The 13,874-nt window shown below is 39.1% G+C and overlaps 1 protein-coding gene across 1 annotated transcript in view; it reads left to right on the top strand.

Annotated features, from left to right (window-relative positions):
- The window catches only part of OFCC1 (orofacial cleft 1 candidate 1), a 167,098-nt gene that overhangs the window by 51,260 nt on the left and 101,964 nt on the right, over nt 1-13,874 (top strand). The window contains exons 10-11 of the mRNA XM_030479996.1: nt 8,459-8,722; nt 10,048-10,186. Of these exons, the coding sequence (XP_030335856.1) occupies nt 8,459-8,722; nt 10,048-10,186 (403 nt within the window). The remainder of the gene's footprint in view (nt 1-8,458; nt 8,723-10,047; nt 10,187-13,874) is intronic.

Below are 13,874 nucleotides of genomic sequence, written 5' to 3'. Positions count from 1 at the left end.
AATGTTCACATTCAGAGTTAGATATATAACGAATAAAGTTCATATCTTTGCTGTTATTAGTCATTCCCAGGATTTTCTTCCCTGAAGTGCATTTTGAAAACTACAGAAACTGATTAACATGACCTACAGTATTAATTCTTAAAATATCATGAAACAAACAGTTTCAAGGACCTTATTTTCTGTATGTCAGCAGCTGTCTAAGGACTGTGATGCTTTTAATAATTACAAAACAAGGTATCATTAGGAAAAGTAGAGCACAAACTTTTTTTCTCCAACTCCCCTTATTTTATTCTTGAGTGAAATGCTGGCACAGATGAACATTTAGCTCTAGGACACTTTATAGGACATAACGTAAGAATTTGATACACTATGAAAAAAGATAGGAAGTAATAATGGTTGGCAATGCCAGAGGACTTTCAAAATGAAAGACACTTAAATTTTGCCTGGATGCAATTATTTGTAGTTGGGATGATAAGGTGCTACGTGAACCTTTTGGTTAATGCAAGAACTAATCTTAGACAGATGCTTGTATTTATTTGAAGACTGCAGGTTTAGTTTGTTTTTGTTTGGGGTTTTCTTTTTTTTTCATGCAGCAGGAACACATACTTGTTACTGCTTCTATTTTGTTTATCTGAAGTTTTTTGGTGGGGGTTTGGTTTTCAATTGTTATTTGCTAAATGTCTTTTTGCAACAGCTCCTCAAAATGCTTGTTTTCAAAGCAATTCTGTTCCGCTGTGCCATCCTGGGGACAGACCTCCACATCATGCCACGAGCTGCCCTCAGACTGGGTGTTGCTTACACCACAGGGCCAAGGGCACCATGCTGCTCGGGCTGGCTGCTCTCCTACCCAAATGGCGATGAGTCATTGTCCTTGCTGTGTGCCCACTAGAAAGTGTCACAGGGACCTCCTTTGATCCAGTGCTGTGCTGTGCACAGATCCTGTTCCATCCATGAGCTGTAGCCAGGTGGTTTCTCTGGAGACCTTTGCTGCTCCTAGATGGACTTTCCCAATGTAGAAAACTCCATTTCCAACACTGTGTGAAGACTTGAAGGGATTACTGGAGAAGTGCAGCCAGCTCTGGGGCTCTCAACACAAGAGGGATGTGGACCTGCTCAAGTGAGTCCAGAGGAGGGCCATGAAGATGATCAGAGGGCTGGAGCACCCCTCCTTTGAACACAGGATGAGAGAGTTGGGGTTGTTCAGCCTGGAGAAGAGAAGGCTCAGGAGAGATCTTAGAGCAGCCTTTCTGCACCTAAAGGGGGCCTACTAGAAATCTGGAGAAGAGCCTTTTACAAGAGCGGGTAGTGACAGGACAAGGGGAAATGGCTTTAAACTGAAAGAGACTAGATTTAGATTAGCTATAGAAAGAAGTTCTTCGTGATGAGAGTGGTGAGGCACTGGAACAGGTTGCCTGAAGAATTTGTGGTTGCCCCATCACTGGCAGTGTTCAAGGCCAGGTTGGATGGGGCTTTGAGCAACCTGGTCTAGTGGAAGGTGTCCTTTCCACTGGAAGTGGGTTGGAAATAGATGATCTTTAAGGTCACTTCCAACCTTAACCATTCTATGATTCATTAAGTCTGGTGTACTGACATTAGAAAGCCATTGCATATTAGAATCTATTGTATCTACTTTATTTAGCAATATGCAATTAATTTCCATAAACAAAATATTACTACTTATCCCAGGTTTTGGTAATTAACTGGGGTTACTTTCCACATGTTGTCTAGTTATCGTGTTCTGGTGGAGGAGCTCTTGGAAACACCTGCTGGACAGTACCGTGCGTGCTCTTTCAGCTTAGACCAATGCATGCTGCCCAAAGACCTCAGAAATGTGGCCTACATTGTAATGCATCATATCTAGCTAGGTTAAGGTATGTGGTCTGTGTTGGAAAATCTAGTAGACATATGTTAAAAATCATGAGTATCTAGGGACAGGCTTTTATTTGGGACCATTCCATGGCCTATTCTCTACCTAAAGGAAAATAATGTCTCTAAGAGAGCTTGGTGTAAACCATGGGTTACGATAGTTGTACAAAAGTCGTATATTATCTGGCGCAGATCAGCAGGAATGTAGAATGCAGCAGGCTCTGCCTGTGTCCTTTAGCTCTAAGTGAACTCCAAAAAACAGAGGACACCAAGAGCAAAATAAATACCCGCCACAACAAAAAAATGCTGTGAGTGGAAAAATGGAACAATTCTATGACTCACCAAAGCTGACAGTCTGGAACTGTGAAAAGGGGTTTAAGCTGTGTTTTAGTCCATATCTCCGAGTTGTAGGAACCAGCAAAATGCCCTTGGAAGGCAGTTTCTTTTTTATACTTACAAGATCTGGTTTTGGAGAATTTTACATTTCAAATAGTTGTCTATGAGCTCAGGATGAGGAAGTTAGTTGCAAAGCTATACTACATAAATGGGAGAAGTAATTTATGCCACAAAAGAACAAAAAGTGATCCTGTTTGAACATGCAACTTTTAAGCAGAGCACACAAGGAAAAGAGGGTTTGTTATCAGGAGTCAATCTTCCTGTTTCTTTCCTGGATGGGTGATAGCTGAGCCTCCAAAAAGAGAGCAGAGTATGGCCAGGTCTTGACCATCCAGAGAATACTGCAGGAGTGTGAATTCCCTATTGTCACAGATTCCCTGGTGACGGGAAAGTTGTTGTGTCCTAGGCTGGACTGAAGCTTATGGAGGAAGGAGATGCTATGCTATGTGAGGTGTGTTGTGGAATCTGGAACAATGTCAGGAAAGAGACCTGAGGTGAAGTAACGGGTGGAGCAAAAAGGAGAGGAAAGTTGCCTGCTGCTGCCCTGGAGCCCTGGGCAGGCAGAGCGGCACTGCTGTGACTCAGTCCTGCATGCTAACTGAGCCATGTCTCCATGAGGCTCCTTGGCTCTGAACGGTTTACTGAGCAAAGTATATGTCCTCTTGACGCAAAACAAAAAAACCCTGCTGTCGTGTGCCAGTGGCCTAAGTTATCCCAAGGAAACTCATGCTCTGATCATGCTGGAATCAATCTCGGGAATACATGAGATGGGAGTGGCAGGAGAAGAAGCTGGGGTTCCTGCTTTCCTCTTACAAAGACAATTTCTCCCCTCACAAGATGAGGTCAGAATCTGCCCAGGCCAGCGGTATATTACCAGAAACACTTGGGGAGGCTGGAGCTGGCTGTACCATACATTACTACTCCCTGCTGGTCAAAGAACAGAAAAGAATTAGCAGCAGATGTGCCACGACAATTAGCAACAGATGCGGAGGCTAAAGCTCACAGAATGCAAACATTATTCTCCTGTATTTGGGAAGATAAAAGGCCAGATTCTGGTCCTCTGGTGTAAAGTAGTCGTGCTGCATGTGATGCTGCTAGAGTTAGCTATGGCCTGAGTTACCTCTTCTAGAGGAAAAGGCAGTGGGGAATTGTTGTTGCTCTGATAGCATGGGAGAAGGCAGGAGGTGTTTCCATCAGGGCACTTGGTGTGGCTCTGGGAAGGAGCCAGGCTGCTTTGGCACAGTGTGTCAGGAGAAATCCTGCTTGCTGCCACTGCTCCAGGACTGAAAGCAGTGAATAAGTTTCCTGCTTACAGGTACTGCTGCCCTGTACTCCATGCAGCTCATCTGTGATCCTGAGCTCGTGTGCTCTGCCACAACCACTTCTGGTCTGTAATTCCCCACAATCAGGGAGGTTGGGATACTGGGTCACGGGAAAGATGGTGGTACTGCATAAAGGTTTAAGGAGATGTGCAAGCTGCAGGGAGAGGAAAGAGTCAAGAAGTCATTTGACCTATGCCAGGCTTGAAAGTTTTGTTCTCTTTTTCAGAAAATTAAAAAAAAAAAATAAAAATGGGGAAATGAGTGATAGTGTGCTGCATGGTCTTCCTTTGATTTGTGTGTTATTTTGTATTCAGATACCTGTTCAAAGACAGGCAGTGATGGAAAACTGAGAAAGCAAGCTTCCAGTTACTCCAGGACATTCTGATGATAGATAGGACTTTTGGAAACCTTAATAACATGATATTTTATTTTTACCTCAGTCTATGTTTTTATTCCCTCTCCTCTGGCCTTTTATAAATTTTAAAGTTACACAAACACTTCCCAAGAATGCCCTTCCCTCTGCCTGTATGCTGGCTTTCACATAAACAGGGAGGGCTTGAAATTCGGTTGTGAAAACCCCACCTTATTTTGGCAATAAAAGTCTTGTCTCCAGCACTACTCATTTTACATAGTGAAATAATTTTTTATTTGTTAATGAAATAGCTTGATTGGAACTGCTTCCTATTTAAAAGGTTTTCTACCTGTGTTATACACCAGTAAGATTTATTTGCTGCAGTTTTCATAATCGGAAGCGATGAGCTGTTTATTTCTATGGTGTTTTGCAAGATTCTTCTGTATAAAAAGTAAACATTGAATTACCTTTCGATATTCAAATTCACTTTAATCTATTTGAGTTGTACATGTTTAGTGGTCAATTTTTTGTGTTACGTGAATTAAGCAATGTCCTTTTTCTTCAAAGTGGAAAGCATTTGAAGGTGTAGAGGAGAGAAGCAAAGGTTTATTTCTTCTCTGACAAGGTTAAAGCCCAAAAGTCAGTCAGACAAAAAAACCTCAAATCCTCACACTGGATCTGTTTATTGCAATATTCAAATAGGATTCATTCTCTCTCTAGAGTAAACGATTTCTTTGTTGAAATTATGGTGGCATATGGGGAAGTAAGATATATTACAATAAAACTGATATAAAACAGTTGAATTCAGAAATAGTGGCAAGAGATAATTTTAGTTCACTATGCTTTAATTCAATTAAATGCAACACTGTTAACTGCAGACTAAGAAGAATTACTTGTGCTTGTGCCGGCATACACAGCATTATTTATTCTCTGCTGCATCTCTCTGAAGAAGAAATTACAGCAGTAGAAAGTGGGCACTGGATGCTTTCATCGCACTGAAAAGGCTATATACCTCACAGACCTCAATGGAAATTTTACCTGAGCAAAGAGAAACAGAGAGATAGGGTGTTAAAAAGTAGACCTATTAAAACCCATGAAGCTGTATTTACACCGTATGCTCTCTTTGAACATCAACAGTGTTGGTGCAGACTTGTGGACTGACTTACCAAATAGTGCCTGAAAAGATGTTCCCCCCAGCAGAGAAAATATAACTGTTGATTTTTTAATTTTTTTTTTATTTTATTTTTTTAATTTTTTTTATCCTCTCTTCAGTCCCTGAAAACAAACTGGCCACTTTGAGCTGCCTGTGCCTTGCCCGTCCCAGACACTGCTCTGAGCCTCTTGAGAGAGAGCAATTACTGATTCCCTTCCTCCTCCTCTAACCATCTGAGCTGTTCCCTGCCCTCTACCTGAGCATGACAGCCCAAACACACAGAGGCATGCAGGCACTCAAGGACCATGGATTTCAATTAGAGCTATGTGCCTAAATGTCTTTGCGCATCTCTGCACAACGATGGGTCTGTGTTGGCAGTACCACAAATCCCTGCTCCCAGGCTTACTGCCTGGTAGGAGGCTAATGAAGGGCTGGTGGAACAACACTGAACTCCTTCCAAGGCTGTCTGACCCTGTGGCTGAGGGACAGTGAACTGTGATGGAGATGCATGTTCTCCATGGTGATGGGAATAAGTTTAACATGAGGTTGTTGAGGTGACCTGCTTTCTTTTTGAAGTTTTCTGCTTCAGCCTGGCTGTCCCTTCCTAAACAGCAGTTCCTTCATATAAATCACACTCCTGGTGGTCGTCAGGATGGAAATGAAATCCCATAGGAACCTGTGTGAGTGCTTGGCATGCTGGCAGAGGGTAACAGGTAGAGACTTAGCCTGGATTTTTGTATGCGTTCAACAGAATTTTCTTACTTGATAGGTATGTTTTATTTGACTGTGCAAACTGAGGTGTGTGATACTGTTCTACCTGGATCAGACACCCAGCGTTCATGCATAAGGACTCCCACAATGATAATCCTTACAACCTCAGTCTTTGTAGCACACAGGCATGTGACAAAAATCCTTAGTTTTGTTTTGTTATTATGTGTTTGGATCATGGCACAGCTTAAATACCCAGCTCCTGCAACTGTAAGCAAAGGGATATTTCCTGTCCCAAAGAGTGAGTTTGCAATCTATGTCCAGGATGAGAGCTTATGGCAAAGGAAGAATAACTGTGAGCAGAAAACAAAGAAATAAACTTTTAATATTCACAATGATTACCCTTACACCAACTGCTTGACCACTGTCTCTTTATAGGCAGGCTTGCAGAAGAGCATATACTGTAGAGTTATTCTTAAGAAAAGAGTAAGTCTGGGAAACAAGGGAGAAAACAAAAGCGATGTTGTGAGATGGCAGTGATTTTAGCTGCCCAAAGCTGTATGCTTTGGGATTGTTCAATAATGCAGGTAACTGTCTTTGATCATAGCCTTGTAACCACCATCTTTAATTTGTAGCACAGAGGTTACTATCTAGCACCCAGCTAGCCAAATGAAATGTATGGCTTGATTAAGGATCTCTCTTGTCACTAATTTGTGCCTAATGTTTTTAGCTTTCCCACGGGCTGTTACAGAAAATGGTAAATCTGGTTTAAATGAAACCTGATACTGTTAATGGTTTAATAACAGCTGCCACAGGGTTATGGCATTTTTCAACAGATGCTTCTGTTTCATTTTAAGCCTACACTGAGTCTTAGAATATATTTACATAATTAATATAAAGTACACCTACATAATAATGACAATATTTATAGTTTTAAAAGATTTCCTTAAGTTACTTCCTCTCTCTTGCTGTTATCTAAAACCAATATATAACGTGAAACAGGAAGGTGTATTAATAGAAATATTAATTTATATTTATCTCTTAAAAAATTTATAGAATGCAGCACAACTGAGAACATGTAGCATTTCCTAACATAGCAAATATTATTATGGATAAATTCCTTAGCTGCTTCTGAAAAAGAAGAAAAAGTTTGGCTGTACCTGAGTTGTACTTATTATCTTGCCTACTGTTCAATCAGGAGTATAAAAATGATACTTGTATTTAAATATATCAGTCTAGAAAGACCTGCATTAAGGTATGTGCTTATGTGCAGAAATATTTGAAGCAGTAAAGGTTTGTGGCTGGTTATCAGCTGCAGAATGTTGTCTGATTTAGGAAATCTCTGCTAATTTAAGAAAACTTTGGCATTTTACGTTTTTAATAGTGGGTGATCAGTTTGGATGGATGTCTTCTATTTGGAGGTCTTATTCTGAGTTTCAAAAAGTACTAAGGGTATATCCTACACAACACTTAGAGGATATCCTTCAAAGTTGTGGTCTTCTGCAAGTATGTGCCAATTCACAGGGAGGAGAGAAGACAAAAATGCTCCTCTTTCTCTCCCAAGCAAGGCCTTCTCTTGCCTTGAAAGGCAAGGAAAGATTGAGCAGGAGTCTCTGCAAGGCAAGGGTTTTGCTGCTATGAACTTTGAGGACTGAAATGGGAACAAAAAAATGTGGAAAACATTTGAATAACAGAACAATATCTCTATTAGGGAAGCATCCAAGATAATTTATTTAAGAGCTGAAGCAGTTCTAGCTCTCTATAATCCAGGAGAATATGTAGGAGCAGTGGCAAAGGAGATGTTTTGGTGTTTGAGAGATGTAGCTGACGTACTTTTTCCCCCTGTCCCCAAGTGGCTGCCCTTCAGAGCTGTTAGACAGGGTATGATGGTAATCACCTTCCTCGTTCTAGCTTTTATATGGTTTTTGTTTTATTTGACCTTTTGAATAGTCTTTGCCATAGGAACACAATTGCTCTAGGCCCCTAAAGCATTGGTAGCCCTCTTCCACAACTCCAAGATGCTCAGAAGAATATCTTTAGCTATCTTATGAAAAGTGTAAACAGAATTTGTTGAGTTTATTACCTCAAAATCCTTTTCCACCCTACCTTGAGAATCACATACTTTGCAAGAAGAGTTTCCCTGCTTTAATTTGAAGGAGGAGGATTATTGTGTACCAGTATTATTCCCAGAACTGAGTGGAGAAGAGTTGATGACTCAATGAGCAGCAAGACTGCAAGTGTTCTCATTGGGTATTTGATGAGCTCTTCAAAGCTGATGCAAGAAGAACCTGGTGATGAATTTCAGTAAGCCCTCACAGGGACACCTCAGGTTTCCAAGTTGGATTGTTACTCTGTCTTAAAGTTTTCTACTGGCAATGTTTTTCCACCAGTGGTAAATAAAGACAGAAAATGAACACTTTCATAAAGCCAAGGGCAAAAAAGAAATCATAAAATTAGCATGACGAAAAGCACAATGTTTTCTGTCAGAGTAGAAAATTGTTCAAATACATGATTTGGTGGAAAGAGAAGAGTTGTTAATTGTTTTAGCGTGCAAAATTGGTTCAAAGGTATGAAGTTTGTAGAGCTTTAAATGATACAAGAAAGCTGGTTCTCTTGCTGTGTTTTTATGACTAATATATCTCTCTTTTCCTCCTTTACTAGGTTCTACCACCTACAAAATCTGTGAAGCCAGGCATGGTCCTCCTCTTTGAACTCTTCCTTCTTCGTGGGACACATACTTGGATTGATCGAGAAGTGGGATGGGGAGCTTTTCCTGTGTGTGACAACAATTTTAATACTTTGGAGGGAAAATTTAAATGTCCCTTCCTCAGAGGCCATTACGACTCCAAAGTTGACCGATTCAAGAAAATTGAAAATTTTATTTCTCAAGACTTGGATCATTGGTTATGCAATCTCTACTTTCAGGTTTGTATTTAGAAAAATTAGGCCTGTTTTTTTAGTCACTGTTGCTCAGAACAGATTCCACTTTCCTTCTGTCAGCCTTAAAATCAGTACTGTCTTTCCAAGAAGCAGTTTATCAACCTACCCAGTAGATATATATAGAAAATTAAATGCATTTCCAACTTTTACATGAAATTAGTGGGGTTTTTTGCCGCCAGATTTTTGATTTCAAATATCAAAATATTGTTTGGGGTGCTGAGTAATTGGATCAAAAAATTGGATCAAAAGTTGGAATCAGTTTGAGCCTGCCACCAGTACATGTTAATTTTCTCCACAGTTTTAGTAAATCTCAGAGGTACTTTCACATGGCTACAAAATAAAAATAACATTGTTTATTATATTGTTGCATTTGATATTGTTTGCTTAAGATCCCCAGCTAATGAGCAAGGCTCTGTTGTGGTAGGAAACTTACTTAGAATTATGTCCAAAACCTATTCAAGATGTGACATTTTTTAGATGTCTGGTGAAAATGGGCCTGAAATAAGAACTTCTTTTCAGCGGAAATTTTCTTTGTTTCGGGACTGGAAAATTAGGACTTTATTGTAAGTGGGGTACATTCCCTCATTCAGAATCTTAACAAGACCTCAAACTTATACCTTTTTTATAGTTATGTCTGGCTCAGGAAAAAACGCTAAAGCCAAAATGGATGAGTTTTGAAAACATCTTAATTATAACGTGGGTTTACTTAATAGAATGTGTAGTTATTAGTTTTCTTGTAGTGATGATTTTCAGGCAATCTTAATTTTTGGGTCTACCAAGAATAAAAATATGAAAATAGTTTCAGAATCATGTAGAGAAATAAGAATTTATATATAAAAAAAAATACCAAAGATATGCTAGAAAAGAGAATGTCAGAAATAACGTTAGTAAAGCTATGGTATAAAAATGACAAAAATAAAATTCGGGGGTCATGGGGGTAGGCCCCAAAGCTTCAAAATTAGTCTTCAAACAAAATGTATAAGCTGGGATGATTTAATGATCCAGGCTATCTATATTTCTCCGGATGATTCTGAATTTGGATTGTGGGTCACACTCATTTACTGGGATGTCTGCCTTTAGTCTGTAAGCATGGCGAAGATATAGTTGGAAAACTGATAAAAGACAAAACTGTAGTAAGTTAGTAAATAGACTAGAGAGAAACAAAAACTTCCTAAAATGCTTGTAGCAGCATCTTGGACTTCTAGGGTTCACAAGTAGTGTACAAACGAGTGTGTTCTGGCTTTGTGGAATACTGACCTGCTTATGCTTATGTGTTTGTTTGTTTGTCTGTTTGTTTGGTTTTTTAATAGATAATTAAACTACCACAGGATTCAGATAAGCAAAGTAAGTGTGATATGCATCTTCATCTCTCACCTGAACATCTTATGTATTCAAGCACTGCTGAAAAGAATGGTGTCTCAGAGAATGTTGAACAGCCTGGACTGCAAGGTGATGGATTCAAACTTCCATGTTTATATTCAGGCTTTCATCGGAGCAACCCATAGTTTCATTTCAGCGTTGGCTTGTCATTAGTGTCTTGTTAAGCTAGACTTTCCTCATTCAGATATTCGTCCAACACGTGTTACAGCAGGAATACTGTGTTTGGGGTTTTTTTTTTTTTTTTAAATTAAGATTGCTTAACTTCGTTTTCAGTTGTGAGCAATTTAAACCAGCCTCATTGCTGAGGATGAAACTTTCCATGCTGGCCTCTGCTTGAGGCTAAATAATGCTTGGAAAGTCATAGCAATAACAATTCAGCTGCTTATGACACCAAACTTACATGAAGGAAAAAAGGGAAAGATACTTTTTTGTCTAATTATTTCTTGAAGAACTCTAGCACCTCCCTGGGCTACAATAGGGACTTCAAATTTGGCAGGGAGGTAGTTCTGGCATCAGCGGTATGCCTTATGTTACTCCTATGAAATCCCATTATGATTCAATCAAGTAGTAACCCTTGGGAAAGACAAATTATTATCTGCTTATCTGCAGCAGACCTCCCAGAAGCTTTCTTAAAAAAATCACTGAATGTTACTTGTAGACTGGCCTCTGTGAGTCCCATGATGTAGCTACACTGAAGACATAATTGACCATATTGCAATGGACTCACAAATTACTCCTCTTCTGTTAGAAATCCAGGAATGAGAGTGGCAGGACATCGCTATTTGTTTTTCTTTTTCATTATGTGGGATCTGACTTCCATGGATAAAAATGATTCTTTTTCATATACAGACATTCCTATATTCCCTCTTGTTTAATGAACTGAAGGATGCAGCCAATACACAGGTTGTGGTGTCTGTGTGAAACTTATTTGCAGATCTGAAATGGAGATTTAGTTCTTCAGGCATTTGAGAACAGCAGCAGTGATGCACTGTAGAAGGCATAGGAGAAGAAAGACTAGGATATTGGAAGGAAAGAAAGAGAGCAGATAAGCAATAATCATTTAGCATAGAGAATGGGCAGCTCAGGTTGGAAGCATAACATGAAAAGAGGCCAGTAAAAGTATTTTTCAGAGAGTAAGTAATGGTTTAGGATATAAAGAAAATGAGATTCACCTTATGATGCTTTTAGGCTTAGCTGCAACCGCACTGTGATCTACAGGCTTTTATATAACCACCCTGATACCAGCAGCATGGAGGTGTAAACATACATTGTACTGAGGAGCAAGGTCCTTTTTGTTGCCGTATATCTTCTACATATCTTCTACAGTGCTTTGAGATGCAGCACAGAACCATGAATAGCAGATCCCAAAGGTGGAGTTGCAGACAATTTTGCTCAACATTCAACAAAATTTTTCTTCTTCATAACAGGAGAGTTATGGACAAGTTCTTAATAAATCAGACTTGGCCTTACCACAGTTTGGTCCTACCATCAGTCTTCACATGCATGCAGATGCACATGTATACGTAGAGGATGCAACTAAATAGGTCACAATTCTGGAAACACATGGAAAAAACTCATGATAGGCAATTTGAGAAGTCCAGAAGGTGTATTTCTAAGAACTGAGAGCATTAGTGTATATTGTATTTTGTGTGCAGACCTCTGAAATATGCTAATAAGCTGATCATGGAAGATCTGCAACTTCCATGCCAAACAGATTTGCACTAACAAAATTTCTAGGAGTCATTTTTGATATTGTTTATATTTATTTATTTTTCTTGAAGCCTTCATTAAAGATATTATTAGCTGCTAATATCCTCCATGGGTTTGTTTTTTAATGTGTCTATGCAGTCTTACAGTATGCTGTTTCTGCTGGTGATATGTTGCTAAGAGATTTAATAATGAGTAAACAAACACAACATGTGGTAATCCATTTCAAATTAAAAGTTTATTAAATGCTAGCTTGATGAGTTTCTGGCTATTTACAATTAAAGGAGCAAACCTTAGAGAACTGGAGATCACATGCTGAAAATCACAACTTCCAACATTTCCAGCAGAAAAATGTGTTTATGATCTGTGGCAAGCTGTCACACATTGATATGCTCTATAAATACTATATTATATCTGTTAAACCACCAAAAGTGTGTGTGGGGAAAAGCTCTGTTAAAGTGACATTAAGGTTGAGACACAAACCAGAGAAAGCAAAAACAGCCTAAATAAAGACTGGTGCTCTGTAACTCACTCTATTGTAGTAGTCTAAATACTGAGTGATCTTACATATCAATACTGTATATGGTACTGCAACATATAAGCAAAATAGAGCAGGTTAGGAACTGGTGTTTTAACCTTCACTGCAAATTTGTCTTTGTTTTAGAAGTTTAAGACAGAACCTTCATATTATTTCCATTAACTCCAGGCTACATTATTCTTTTAAACCACAGCTCTGTGTTGGGCTAGGTATGGCTCTTCCCTGCTGCACAGGATCTTTCTTCCAGAGTACAATGCAGGGAATACAATCCAATACCTCCCATTCTACCTCCTTCGTAGATCACAGATGCAAAGTATCAGATCTAGAGTATCTTTTAGTTCAAATGGTATCTTCTCTCGGTTCTTTTGAAGTGGTATTCCATGAGAGATTCATGGAAGAAGACAGCTTCTGCTTTCACAACCACTATCCTCTGCTTTTTTTGAGAAAAGCCTCTGCGGCTGATCCGTTGCCCCATTAAGGGATCAACAGTCCCTGTCAATGAATAAATGACATTTTTTTTCTGTGGAATTCATTAACCATTGTGTGGAAGGTAACGACTCTAACAGAATAAGTATATGTAAGAAGATTTGATAAAAAAAACAGAAACGTTGCCTTAATAGGCTTGGATCTAAAGCAACCCAGTCTTCTAAATGCATGAAAACTTCAGAAAAATGTAGCTCTCCATATAAACAATTAAATACACAAATTCTTCAAGAGAGCACTCTTTATCACTGTGACATCCAAAGCAAGGTCCCTTTTGACTTCAGTGTCCATAGCAGAGGGAATTCACTTGTGCAAAATGTCAGTGTAACTCTCTCTTTTTTGAAAGTGGCAGCTCTTTCATCCTCAGAAAAGTAGCTGGACATCACTCCTCTATTTGTTATCCAGTTCAAACACTTTTAGGTCAGATTCAGGCTCATTTGAGAAATGTTGCTATGCACTCGTTGGGAACATTCTTCCAAATACTCTCTTTTCTGTCTGGGCTGTTACTCTGACAAACACCTATTTGTACCCATCAGAAATGGTGATCAAATAAAATACGGAAGTACAAAACCATATTATATATACTTACATATATTGTATTTTGACACTATCCTCTGTAGCTTGTGGAACCAGAGGAAAACCTTTCACATTCTAGTGATTTACACCTCTTTATACTGGCCAGTTTGAAGTCCTGAAGTTATGATGATCACTATACTAGTATATAATGATATGCGCTCAAGACCTAAAAAGGTCTCCTTCTCCATTACAAGGGAGAAGGTAGAAGAGTTGCTGAGAGTGATTAAGATACTGAAACAATAAATTTTTTTAGTGCCAAACTGTGTGCAGGTTTTGGTTGAATTACAGCAGAAATCGATACCTATACTTAAATAGTACATCTTTTTAAGCAGAAGTTATCCCAAGCACTACAGAGTGAAATAAAGATGGGAGTTTTTCTCAGCCTAGTTCTGTTGGAGGAGAGGTGTTATCAGCCAAGGTTTTCAAGGAAAGTGTTCAAAGGTAGCCAGGCTA

The sequence above is a fragment of the Strigops habroptila genome, chromosome 1 (assembly GCF_004027225.2).
Source record: "Strigops habroptila isolate Jane chromosome 1, bStrHab1.2.pri, whole genome shotgun sequence".
Lineage (NCBI taxonomy): Eukaryota > Metazoa > Chordata > Aves > Psittaciformes > Psittacidae > Strigops > Strigops habroptila.
The sequence above is the reverse complement of the archived record's forward strand: the minus strand, read 5'-3'. Positions and strand labels throughout refer to the sequence as shown.